Here is a 12728-nt window from a genome sequence, read left to right as displayed (position 1 = left end):
ACCCAGCATGGGTATAGGAACAATTCACAGGCTGGGAAGAAACTCCAGTCGGGCGATACTTCAACTTAATGTTCATGATGCTTATACTGAAAGCCATTTTTTCATTATGTTACGTGATTTTGTCGTGTGCAGTGTTTGGCGTGCGAGCTAAGGCCGTAATTTGGGCAGCAAAATGTAGATAACGAGCATAACTTTTTGAATCATTAGCGTTGTGTAGCACAGAACCAGAAGTTACTGTAGTAGAAGTATTTTTACATTTCAGTCAACACCAGGCCAGGGGTGTAGTTTCGTATTCAGTCGGGGGACCCCATCCACCTCTCATCTGTGATACAAAAGTGCGTCACATTTGGGGTTGCTTCCGCGTTTCATGTATTTTGGAGGAGGTTTGGCCCCTTTTCCCTGTTCAACCTCCAAATTTGCTTTGCACCATTACGACAGTGACGTTTAGACGTTTATTCAGTAGAATAGATTGTTCCGTGAGTAACTGTCGTGGATCCGTCGATCGCAGTATTTGCAGCAGCAATAACGTATCGACGCCACGGAGTTGGTACCGGCAGTCTAATCTCACCTAGCCAAGTGATGTGTAGTGACAGCTCCTTCTGCACGATTTTGATGAAGCGTAACCTTTGGGTTAGGGTACTGACCGGTATAATTTGTGGGTTATGGCCTGCATCGTGATGCACAAATGTCGCCGATAAGCATTGGTCGAAGCCGTAATATCGTTGATAAGTAAAGAAGGCTGTGTAGGGTTTTACAATAGGCATAATAATAGTCATCGGTTTTCTTGAGACAAATATTGTGTTGTGTAGCACTAATGCCACAGAAAGCTCGTTGCAGCAGACATAATGACGGTTTAAGTAAAGACTGTATAAGTTTGCCGTAGAATTAATGACTGGTTATTGTTTTTGCAGCATAAGTTTTGTCATGCCGTACTCATGTCATGTATGAGTTTTTGCCGTAGAAGAAATGTTGCGTATGAGTTGAGGCTGTACGTGTCCATGCATAAGACGATTATAATTTTTTGTGGTATGTGTTTTGTCGAGTAGGTGCCACTCATGTTGTGTATGAGCTTTAGCAGGAGGAGTAACGTCGTGTATAAGTAAATACTGTGTAGAGTTTTGCAATAGATATAACGAATTGTATATTGCATTAGAAGCAGCTTTGCGTATAACTGATGTAGTAGCACTTTTTCGGTAGGATTTTTTGCCGTAGCGGTCCTGTCGTGACACCGAGCTCACGCGGCTCCCTGTCGTAAGGGGCGGGCCGGCAGCCGCACTAGCCTCGGTCCGGCACAGCACGCGGCTCCCTGTCGTAAGGCGGGGCGGGCCTGGCCGGCAGCCGCACCAGCCTCGGTCCGGCACAGCACGCGGCTCCCTGTCGTAAGGCGGGGCGGGCCTGGCCGGCAGCCGCACCAGCCTCGGTCCGGCGCGGCGTTCACTGCCAGCTGTCAGTCAGTGGTATCATGTCGCAAGGTGAATAAGCAGCCGAAGCAGAGGACCCAGATGGCTCCCTGTTATGGCTAGACAGTTAAAGCCGCTTCTTGCGTGCTTTAAGCGCATGCTAATAACCACGTGTGTCTTCACAGATTGAATTTAAGCCCAAGGCTAAGGCGGATCCAGTGGTCAAGATATGGCGAAACATGACAGTTGCTGAACTTGCCGCTGCTCTGCAGAAAACCGAAGGTTTATCCCTTAACTGACACTTGTGATTTTTGACGCTCGTGAAGTACAAAAGAATGCGTTTATTTCCACTCGTTGGCGTGCAAACTGTGCCGATGTCAAGTTGGTGCGGCTCTGACGATGACGAACGCCATTCTGTTAATAACTATAACTCTTCTGTACCGAGGCTTCATCCAGGGGGCGATATGTGATGAGTCAGAAGATCCTGCAAAAATAGCGTTGTTGTGTTTGAGGGTACTGGTTGAGCGGCGCTATCCAGAAAGCCTCGGTTGTATTGCAGAAAGCCTGACGATTCCAAGCTGTAGATAAGACAGTACTGTTAGCGTTATATTTCGTTGAATAACGAGCAGAAATGAAAGATAGTTGTAATAAGATTTCGGCGACGCGCTTTTGTCAGAACGATTTAAACGAATTTAAAAAGCATTATGGTTTCTACCGTTCTGACACAGCATGTAGCCTAAATATGCATACATCTATCTCTCCTTTGCCCTGATTACTCGACGATGAATAAAGCTAAGAGTGCCGTCTTATCTACATGCCTAATGTTCCTCGTAAATGCACTTAACAACTTGTGTAGTTACAAGCTGTGGTCATGGTTAAGAGAAAATGAGATTCAGCAAGAAACAACGAAAATTGTTTTGAAATGACTTAAAGTTTCGTTAAGTAGCTTAGTTTTAACCTTACGAGTTATAGTTTGTTTATGAACCTCATTTTGCGATTTATCGATATTTAAGAGCAGCTTGATCTTTCGCTCAATCGTTTTTCCTTGTAGCCATGAAAACGGCTTGGAAACGTTGCTTATTCCCAATATAAGAGACGCCTGCTGGATGAGTTAACCAATACCTCTTCGCTTGCTGAAGGTCATTTGCTTCCAATGTAAAAGCCTCCCATGAGAATGTCGAAAAGCAGGGTTTAAGGCCTTTGTTGTTGATGTCACATACGTTTTAGCCGTGTATTTTACGGTTGTGTGCCGTGTGGGCCCGGCCGTGTCGCCGGCCGATCGGGCACTTGACAGTGCGCCGCCGCCGCCGCCGCTCTGCAGACCACGTGTTCGAGGCCATGCTGTTCGTGGACGGCACGGACGACTACGACGCGTCGCACGCCCCGATCGGCGACGTCCGCGTGCTGCAGGACGTCGTGCGGCGGTCGGGCCGGCGCGCCACGGTGGTGGCCCCGCCTGAGCCGGCGGCGCCGCCCGTCAGCAAGGACGTCACGCGCAGGTACGGGCCGGTCACGGGCACAGCCGGAGGCGCTGCACACGCACGCCTGTACAGAGGCATAACGGGGCATGTTTTGCCGCGGGTTGTAGCATTGCTGACTTACCGTGTCACGGCGCTGGAACGCGTCACACTGTCACCCAAAAAACGACGTTTCTACGCAGCATGCTTGTGATTTCTGCGCCGTTTTGGTGTCGGTCCGATCAGCCGACTAGCGGTATGCCGTGCAAAAAGGCTGGCAGGCGGCAGAGTTTTGCCAGACGTCCACGGTCTCGCCATGTGGTACTCCATGCCGTGCTCCGTGCCGTGTTCCGTGCCGTGCTCCGTGGGGTGCTCCGTGTGGTGTTCCGTGCCGTGCTCCGTGTGGTGCTCCGTGCCGTGCTCCGTGCTCTGTCCGGTGTGGTGTTCCGTGCTGTGCTCCGTGTGGTGCCCCATGCAGTGTTCCGATTACATCACAAAGGATGCCAAATCCCTTCGACCACGGCCTGTTGGACGCACTCCTATCGTTTAGGACTAAGTATGAAGTAAAATCTTGAAATATCCGTTATTCCGCAAACGATACGTGCAGTAGTGCCTAGGTTATTAACTCCTATGAGTAGTGCACACTCGCTGGAGGCGTCTCTTTGCGCACAAGACATCGGCCCGCTCGACGTGTGTGATGACGGTGTGTCGTTCCCGTGGGGACCAGTCACTGCTAGAGCGCATGATGGCACCCGCGGCGGCCTTCCTCTGTAACTGACGAACGATTGCTGTGCACCGCAGCAAACCACGGAAGTTAATGAGATGAAATGGTTATGGTCAAGGCCCCCGGCCGAGCGATTATAAATGTCAATTCATGGAAAGCTCTGCAGGGTCAGCGGCTCGGCCTCCGCGCCGGTTTATTTGGTGAGCCATAGGATCCGAGCAGACTGTGCCCGGTGCTCTCAACACCGTTCATACTGCAGTCGTAGTTACCTCTACATCTGCCCGGGACTTTTACTTGGGACCCCCTGGAAAAACCGGATGAATTTTCACATCGAACGGCGATAACACAATTCGTGTGACTTTCCTGAAAGTCATTTCAATGCTATTTTGTTCCGCGTCTAAACCATTCTTGAGAGACGATGTTGCCGTTTACCCCAGACGAGAAGATAGCGGAATAGTCTCTCAAACACAAAACCAGTTGTCAGGACTCCGCTAAATGCGGTTTAAGCAGTGGCTTAAAATGCGAAAAGCATTATTAAGAAATGCCGTTTTTGGGCCATGTGCGGAAGGTCATCACACAGGGTTGACTTGAAAACGTGGCTGGTAAAGTCGACCTGAGGAAGGGAGTCAAGCGGACCACGAGGGAGACTGCAAAAGCAGGAGAGATCTCGCTGCCGCGTCACACTGCTCCATCCGCGTGCTCGAACAGGAGATAGGCGGTAGCAAAACCGCTGTATCCAGGCTGGCAGTAAGAGCCCAGACTGTTACCATGCAAAGAAAGCTCACTTCAGAAGCTCTGACGAACTGATTACGCCACCAGATTAGTTTAGACTCGAGGCGCACTTTTGTTTAGACGTTAAGCTGAGATTCATAAACACGGCCTTTGTTCTGCCAAGGCTCGTGATGGGGTTCGAAGCACCACTGCTTAGTGCGAAGCACACCGCCTGGTGCGCCATCAACAGTGAAGATGCCATCACCCCTTCAGGCTCCATGACAGCAGAGGGCTTCAGTGACCGCAATGACCAGACGGTGCAAGGCAGTCCCTAGCAAGTGTTGAGCTGATTTAAGGAAAGTCTGCGGTGCAGACCCGTGACGTCAGAGGCCTCAGCAAGATCAGCGGAGGTTCCTACAGCGAAGAAGGCGAGACAGCTGCTAAGAGGACGATCTCGACCAAGCCTTATTTCATTGAATTGGCCAAGCAATTGACCAGCTTGTTCCCCGATTGAGTTGCAGGTTTCTTTCCTTGAAGTGTGTAAATCGCAAGTGCACTCATGTGCTGTGTAAACCATCCTCGGTCAAGGGTGCGCAGGAACGGCCGCGGAAGCCGTAAAGCCAGAGTCTTGTTATGCTGCGCATCGTCTAAGCTAAGAGGGGCAGGAACATGTCAACGGTCAGATGTAGTATAACACCGACTGCCCTTCACATCGCTGTGTCGTTCGTATTGCAATGCAAATAAATGTCGCGAGAAGAACCAGTTTAATCCGTCGGTTTGTCCTGGAACGCCGTGTGGTACGCGGATGCTAAACATCTGTGCACCTTCCCCTGCCAGTTTAATGAAAACAGGATATTCCACTGCGTCGGTTAAGCGCTATCGGTATGGTTTTCCGGAGGCGGCAGGCTTCATTTGCTTAACTGTGTTGGTAACTGTGAAGGTAACTGTGCATGGTGGTCACAGTCACGCCCATATCCTCTCACTCGTCCCATGCCGCAAAATGCGCCTTAAAGGTGGGCTCTGTGGGGGAGTGGCCCCGGATGGTGACGCGCCTGAAATCCCCAGACGTCATGGTTCGTCCACAGGCCGCCGCCGGCGGACCCGGCCAGCCTGCCGCGCCGGCCGCCCGTCATCACCATCATGGGCCATGTGGACCACGGCAAGACGACGCTGCTGGACGCGCTGCGGCACTCGCACGTGGTGGACTCGGAGTTCGGCGGCATCACCCAGCACATCGGGGCGTTTCGAGGTCCGTCCGGCCGCCTGGTCGGCCGCTGCTGGCGTCGCCGGCTTTGGCGCGACCTCCGAGACGTTGCCGCCGTCGCACCATGGGTTGTGATGCGATTGTCATGTGATGCACCACAGTTCTCATGCGATGGTGTAGGTCATTTGGAGGTACCTACCGGACATGGCGTGGCAAAACTCGTTCAGCTGAGTGCAGGGAGGTCAAAAATATTAATTCATACTATCCGACTTCTTTCTCCTCCGCCGTCTCCTCCAGACTTCAATCTCCTCTGTTGTCTCCTACAGACCTCAATCTCCTCCACCATCTCCTATGGACCGCCATCTCCTCCGCCGTCTCCTCCAGACTTCAATCTCCTCTGCCGTTTCCTACAGACCTCAATCTCCTCCACCATCTCGTATGGACCGCCATCTCCTCCGCCGTCTCCTACAGACCTCAATCTCCTCCACCATCTCCTACAGACTTCAATCTCCTCCGCCGTCTCCTACAGACCTCCGTCTCCTCCGTCGTCTTCCCTGGACCGCTATCTCCTCCGCCGTCTCCTCCTCCAGCGTGCTTCCTTTGCTGCCTATGTGTTGCCCTTTGACATCGGACCTCACGTCCTGACCTGCCTACTCGATTTGCCTTGTCTGGGGCATGCAGATGCTGGGCTGACCGCCATGCGGCTCGATGCTGATTGGTCGGTCCTGAGCGAGGAGGAACAACAGCCAGCAGATACCAGTTCACGCGTGTAATAGCGTGCACAAATATCGGTCCCCTCGACACCCAAATGGCTGATCTTTGTCACCCTGAGTCCGAGCAAGGTACCAGAGCACAAATGCCGTCCGAGTGTGCTTTGGCTGAACCGCTGTGAGCATTAGAACGCAGCTGCCGTCAGACTAACGGACTCCGCATATCCCTGTTATCTGGTTACGTTGGATGTTGACCATCTTAATGTCATATATGCCATATGGTCTTGACTTTCGTACTCGCTTTCTGTTTCCCGTCGTAAAGCAACAGCAGCTGTACAGCTGGATTGCGCTGCCCACCGCTGTTGTTCGGCAGTGAGGGGTATGAACCACTTCGTCAATTCCCCTCAATGCTGTCCTCCCGACCCGTGGCATTGTCCTGCTGCCGTCGAGCTGCAGTCCTCCGGGGACTGTTGTCCTGCTGCCGTCGGGCTGCAGTCCTCCGGGGACTGTTGTCCTGCTGCCGTCGAGCTGCAGTCCTCCGGGGACTGTTGTCCTGCTGCCGTCGAGCTGCAGTCCTCCGGGGACTGTTGTCCTGCTGCCGTCGAGCTGCAGTCCTCCGGGGACTGTTGTCCTGCTGCCGTCGAGCTGCAGTCCTCCGGGGACTGTTGTCCTGCTGCCGTCGGGCTGCAGTCCTCCGGGGACTGTTGTCCTGCTGCCGTCGAGCTGCAGTCCTCCGGGGACTGTTGTCCTGCTGCCGTCGAGCTGCAGTCCTCCGGGGACTATTGTCCTGCTGCCGTCGGGCTGCAGTCCTCCGGGGACTGTTGTCCTGCTGCCGTCGGGCTGCAGTCCTCCGGGGACTGTTGTCCTGCTGCCGTCGGGCTGCAGTCCTCCGGGGACTGTTGTCCTGCTGCCGTCGAGCTGCAGTCCTCCGGGGACTGTTGTCCTGCTGCCGTCGAGCTGCAGTCCTCCGGGGACTGTTGTCCTGCTGCCGTCGAGCTGCAGTCCTCCGGGGACTGTTGTCCTGCTGCCGTCGAGCTGCAGTCCTCCGGGGACTGTTGTCCTGCTGCCGTCGGGCTGCAGTCCTCCGGGGACTGTTGTCCTGCTGCCGTCGAGCTGCAGTCCTCCGGGGACTATTGTCCTGCTGCCGTCGGGCTGCAGTCCTCCGGGGACTGTTGTCCTGCTGCCGTCGAGCTGCAGTCCTCCGGGGACTGTTGTCCTGCTGCCGTCGAGCTGCAGTCCTCCGGGGACTGTTGTCCTGCTGCCGTCGAGCTGCAGTCCTCCGGGGACTGTTGTCCTGCTGCCGTCGAGCTGCAGTCCTCCGGGGACTGTTGTCCTGCTGCCGTCGAGCTGCAGTCCTCCGGGGACTGTTGTCCTGCTGCCGTCGAGCTGCAGTCCTCCGGGGACTGTTGTCCTGCTGCCGTCGGGCTGCAGTCCTCCGGGGACTGTTGTCCTGCTGCCGTCGAGCTGCAGTCCTCCGGGGACTGTTGTCCTGCTGCCGTCGGGCTGCAGTCCTCCGGGGACTATTGTCCTGCTGCCGTCGGGCTGCAGTCCTCCGGGGACTGTTGTCCTGCTGCCGTCGAGCTGCAGTCCTCCGGGGACTGTTGTCCTGCTGCCGTCGGGCTGCAGTCCTCCGGGGACTATTGTCCTGCTGCCGTCGGGCTGCAGTCCTCCGGGGACTATTGTCCTGCTGCCGTCGGGCTGCAGTCCTCCGGGGACCGTTGTCCTGCTGGCCGGTGCTGACGGGGCGGGTGTCTGTCGGGACCGTTGTCCTGGCGGCCGGTGCTGACGGGGCGGGTGTCTGCCGGGCCTGCTGTCCTGGCGGCCGGTGCTGATGGGGCGGGTGTCTGTCGGGCCTGCTGTCCTGGTGGCCGGTGCTGACGGGGCGGGTGTCTGTCGGGACCGTTGTCCTGGTGGCCGGTGCTGACGGGGCGGGTGTCTGTCGGGCCTGCTGTCCTGGTGGCCGGTGCTGACGGGGCGGGTGTCTGTCGGGACTGCTGTCCTGGCGGCCGGTGCTGACGGGGCGGGTGTCTGTCGGCGGCAGTGGAGATGGCCGGTGAGACCATGACCTTCCTGGACACGCCCGGGCACGCGGCCTTCTCGGCGATGCGGCAGCGCGGCGCGCTGGCCACCGACCTGGTGGTGCTGGTGGTGGCCGCCGATGACGGCGTGATGCAGCAGACCCGTGAGAGCGTCCAGCACGCCGCAGACGCCGGCGTCCCGCTCCTGGTAGCTATCAACAAGTGCGACAAGCCCGACGCCGACGTGGTGAGTGGGTCCCCCGGGCCGCGCCCGCCATGGTAACGCCACTGACGGCGGCCGGACAGCCTGAAGCTGGGCAGACCGCTTGGCCTAGGCATTGAAATATTCGAGGACGTATGTTTGCATGCCACCAAACAGATTTCAGTGGGATTTGTGGTAGGTAGGGCACACGAACCAATTTTCAACGATGATGCGAAGCCCGGGTTAAGGTGAAGGACCACAGGTGATGGTAACAGTAGCAGGTCGTTGTTGTTGTTTTTTGCGCATTTCTGAAAAGGAGCGCCACGTGACCCTAGCTAAAATGGCTGCTCGTAATACGTGCGCAGAAGTTACTTCATTTGGTCCAGAATTTTATGTAATATTTGTACTGCATAGATTTCGATCGTAGTGTCGTAATATATGGTAGCTTGTGATTCTCAACAGGAGCCCTATGGCTGTCCGGTACGTTTGATGCTCGCCAGCATTTGCTGTACAGTCGTTTTCTCTAGGATTCGTGCCTGGTGATGATGACCACAAATATTCTATCTCACCCACCCGGGCCGGGGACATCGCAGCGAGTTGTGAACTTTGCAGGCACAAAATGATGTGGAGTGTTTTTGTAAACATTTGTACACCGTGCGAGCATGTTTTAGAAAGGTTTTGATCGTTCGAATGCTGATTTCGCCTCTTGATGCTCTATTTATTTTTTCGTACGAATATTTGAGTTAAGTGAGGAAGGCATTCATCCCCTGGTTTTGGTGCATTATGAGTTCAAAGTTATTTTGATAAATTATGTTCCCTCAATATACCAGGAAGCACTGGTTAAACTACACTACATGGCAAACATTGTGAAGAATTTCGATACTTGACGTTTTAAGCTGTACGCGTGAGCTGAAATTTTTTTGTGGAGTTATCGGCCTTCGATGTACTAGGAAACACTGGCTAAACGACATCACAGAACTTACATTGGCCATATTGTTATGCTCGGCATTTCAAGCTATGCGTATGATCACGGGCAAACCAAGGTGAGCAAAGTTAAGCAAAATACAAATCCGAATCTGTGCCGCTAAAAGATGTGAATACAACAAATCATCCGAGCCCCCACATCCCAACCCCGGCTGCACCGTTCTACCTTCAAAGCTGCACGAAACAGGCGTCTAGGCCAGGTCACGGTGACCCGTACCGAGGAGGATATTACAAAATCACTCGCAACGAGGATCACACGACACAAACATTGCACGAAGCTCACGAGCGTCCCTGGTATTTGGGCTCTCACGGCCCAGTACCCCATGCACGATAGTGCTCAGGGCTGCGCGAAGCCCAGATGGCACGCTGAGAGGTTTTGTGCTGATCGTACATGGCATCAGGGTAGAAAGGCGTTCGCCGGCGGTCAGCGGTGCTCATCTGAAGACATTCGTAGCTGTATCCTAAACGTGCCCCCAAAAATGCTGCTCAAACCAGGTGTCATGGTAACATGGTACAAACCAGATTCCATGGTAACGCGGAACCAGGTCCCATCAGATCCCACGGTAAATATGGTACAAACCAGGTTCCATGGTAGCATGGTACAAACCAGATCCCATGGTAACATGGTGCAAACCAGGTCCCACGGTAAGATGGTACAAACCAGGCCCCATGGTAACATGGTACAAACCAGGTCCCACGGTAAACATGGTACAAACCAGGTCCCATGGTAACATGGTACAAACTAGATCTCACGGTAAACATGGCTCAAGCCAGGTCACATGGCAACATGGTATAAACCAAATACCATGGTAACATGGTACAAAGCGGACCCCACGGTAACATGTTACAAAACAGGCCCCATGGTTTGTTTGTTCAACCTCCCATGAAGATTACGAATGCGCAGCGACCGCAGGCGACTGCAGCGACTGCTGGTGACTGCTGCAGTGGACTCAGCATAAGAACTCTGAGCTCATGATTCGGATGATGATTGCGGATCGGAGTGTTCAGCTCTAGTGGAGGCTCGACCCTAGGTAGTCGTGGTGGATAGATGCGTGGTGTTCCCGCTTCATTTGTTTTTAGTTGGTTGTGGTTGTCTGTGATGTGTATTGTCCCACGATTTGTAGAAATGTGGTTTGTATGTGCAGTTGAAAATCAGTTCTTTGCCGCATCTACCGCGTTGCGAGTCTCCGTTTACACGCGATGCGAGGGGATCTGCTCACATTGATGAAAGGACTCACCACTGGCCCAGTTCGGTAGTCGTTCCGTCACGAAACAAGAGGGGATGCGCATCGAGCCTGGGTAGCTGAGGAGGAACGTCAACTTATACAAGCGTAAAAAGTTGTGTGATGGGAGCTTAAGAGCCTCTCCTTAAAACATGACCTGATCCAACCATTTGAATAGGATGTGGCTGATTACAAACCGCGCCAGCTCTCAGTCATGACGTCAGTGAGCTTAAGCCTGGACAGCGCGTCCAGCCGGAGTAAGGCGCTGGCGCGGGTGACTGCGACGCGGTGGGTGGGCATGGACGTGACACGCGCCGCTGCGGACCTGAGCGCCGCCCGTGCCGCCGCAGGAGGCCACCAAGCGGTCGCTGCTGGCGGCCGGCGTACAGCTGGAGGAGCTGGGCGGGGACGTGCAGGCGGTGCAGATCTCGGCCCTGCACGGCCATGGCCTCACCGAGCTCAAGGAGACCATCCTGGCGCTGGCCGAGGTGCTCGAGCTCAGGTGAGAGCGCACCTGACTGGGCGGGCGCCGGCGGAGCGGCCGGCGGAGGGGCCGGGCGGGGCTCTGCTACCCCCTCCCTCTACCTCCCCCCCGTCAGCCGCCTGGGCGGGCGCCGGCGGAGCGGCCGGCGGAGGGGCCGGGTGGGGCTCTGCTACCCCCTCCCCCCCACCTCCCCCCCGTCAGCCGGCTGGGCGGGAGCCGGCGGAGGGGCCGGGCGGGGCTCTGCTACCCCCTCCCCCCTACCTCCCCCCTGTCAGCCGGCTGGGCGGGAGCCGGCGGAGGGGCCGGGCGGGCGCCGGCGGAGCGGCCGGCGGAGGGGCCGGGCGGGGCTCTGTTACCCCCCCCCCCCTACCTCCCCCCTGTCAGCCGGCTGGGCGGGAGCCGGCGGAGGGGCCGCAGGGGGCTCCGCTGCCCTCCTGTCAGCCGGCCGGGCGGGCGCCGGCGGAGGGGCCGCAGGGGCTCCGCTGCCCTCCTGTCAGCCGGCCGGGCGGGCGCCGGCGGAGGGGCCGCAGGGGCTCCGCTGCCCTCCTGTCAGCCGGCCGGGCGGGCGCCGGCGGAGGGGCCGCAGGGGCTCCACTGCCCTCCTGTCAGCCGGCCGGGCGGGCGCCGGCGGAGGGGCCGCAGGGGCTCCGCTGCCCTCCTGTCAGCCGGCCGGGCGGGCGCCGGCGGAGGGGCCGCAGGGGCTCCGCTGCCCTCCTGTCAGCCGGCCGGGCGGGCGCCGAAAGACCTTGTGCGTGGTCTCTTTCGGTGTGTTCTGAGCTCATTAAAAGGCGACTGTAAAAGAAGCGCGGCGCTGACAGAACAAAATCAACTGGTGTCTCATTTACTTTTGTGTGGTAGGATTTCTTCCCTTCCAGGGCTTCAAGATCATATAAATTGCACTAGATACAATCTCGTATTACTTCGTTCCCCACCCCACCCCTACCCCACCCCCATTCCCACATCTACTCGCATCCCCTCCCCCACCGCAAGCCTGCTCCCCCAGTGTGAAATATTGCAATTCCAAGGTATACATCATACTGAATGCATAGTCGAGCAATGCGGCCAAAAGCAAACAAATTACGAACCGATGCTTGTGTTTACGATACAGGAGGCAAATACCCCAAATCTGACGAGAAAACGGCATTAGGATTAATATGAAGTCGATCCGCTCGTGACAAAGCTCTCCCGACAGCTGGTGTTGTGGAACCACAGACTGACGCCCATCCGACTCACGCGGCAGCTGAGGCCTGTGGCTCCACGGCCGTGCGGCGTCACGACACGTGGCCTGGCCTTGCGAATCTGTAAGCTGAAGATGGAATGCAGATTATTTGCTGCCAGGATAACGTTCCCAGCTGGGTAACTGATCTGATTACGAAACGGTTACAGGGGCGACCAAAGCGGCCTGGTGGAGGGAGTCGTCATTGAGAGCAGAACTGATCACAAGCGAGGGTGAGGAATGACTCCGGGATGTGGAGATGACTTTGCGCTGCACTAGTTTTAATGTTAATGTATTTCCAACTCCGTTCCACTTTGTGTTTGCCGGTTCATCAAACGAGCGACTTCGTGTTACGTCATGCCACGCCGTGACTTATCGTTGAAGCGCCAACGGGC

General features: G+C 55.9%; 1 protein-coding gene across 1 annotated transcript in view; it reads left to right on the top strand.

The window, feature by feature from the left end:
* Nucleotides 1–12728, top strand: part of LOC119108490 (translation initiation factor IF-2, mitochondrial) — a 33309-nt gene that overhangs the window by 13636 nt on the left and 6945 nt on the right. The window contains exons 4-9 of the mRNA XM_037232068.1: nt 1586–1682; nt 2722–2899; nt 5378–5541; nt 8248–8471; nt 10984–11135; nt 12504–12566. Coding sequence (XP_037087963.1) covers nt 1586–1682; nt 2722–2899; nt 5378–5541; nt 8248–8471; nt 10984–11135; nt 12504–12566 — 878 coding nt within the window. The remainder of the gene's footprint in view (nt 1–1585; nt 1683–2721; nt 2900–5377; nt 5542–8247; nt 8472–10983; nt 11136–12503; nt 12567–12728) is intronic.

The sequence above is a fragment of the Pollicipes pollicipes genome, unplaced genomic scaffold (assembly GCF_011947565.3).
Source record: "Pollicipes pollicipes isolate AB1234 unplaced genomic scaffold, Ppol_2.1 Scaffold_2555;HRSCAF=2994_pilon_pilon_pilon, whole genome shotgun sequence".
Classification (NCBI taxonomy): Eukaryota; Metazoa; Arthropoda; class Thecostraca; order Pollicipedomorpha; family Pollicipedidae; genus Pollicipes; species Pollicipes pollicipes.
This window is presented reverse-complemented; position numbering and strand designations above follow the sequence as displayed.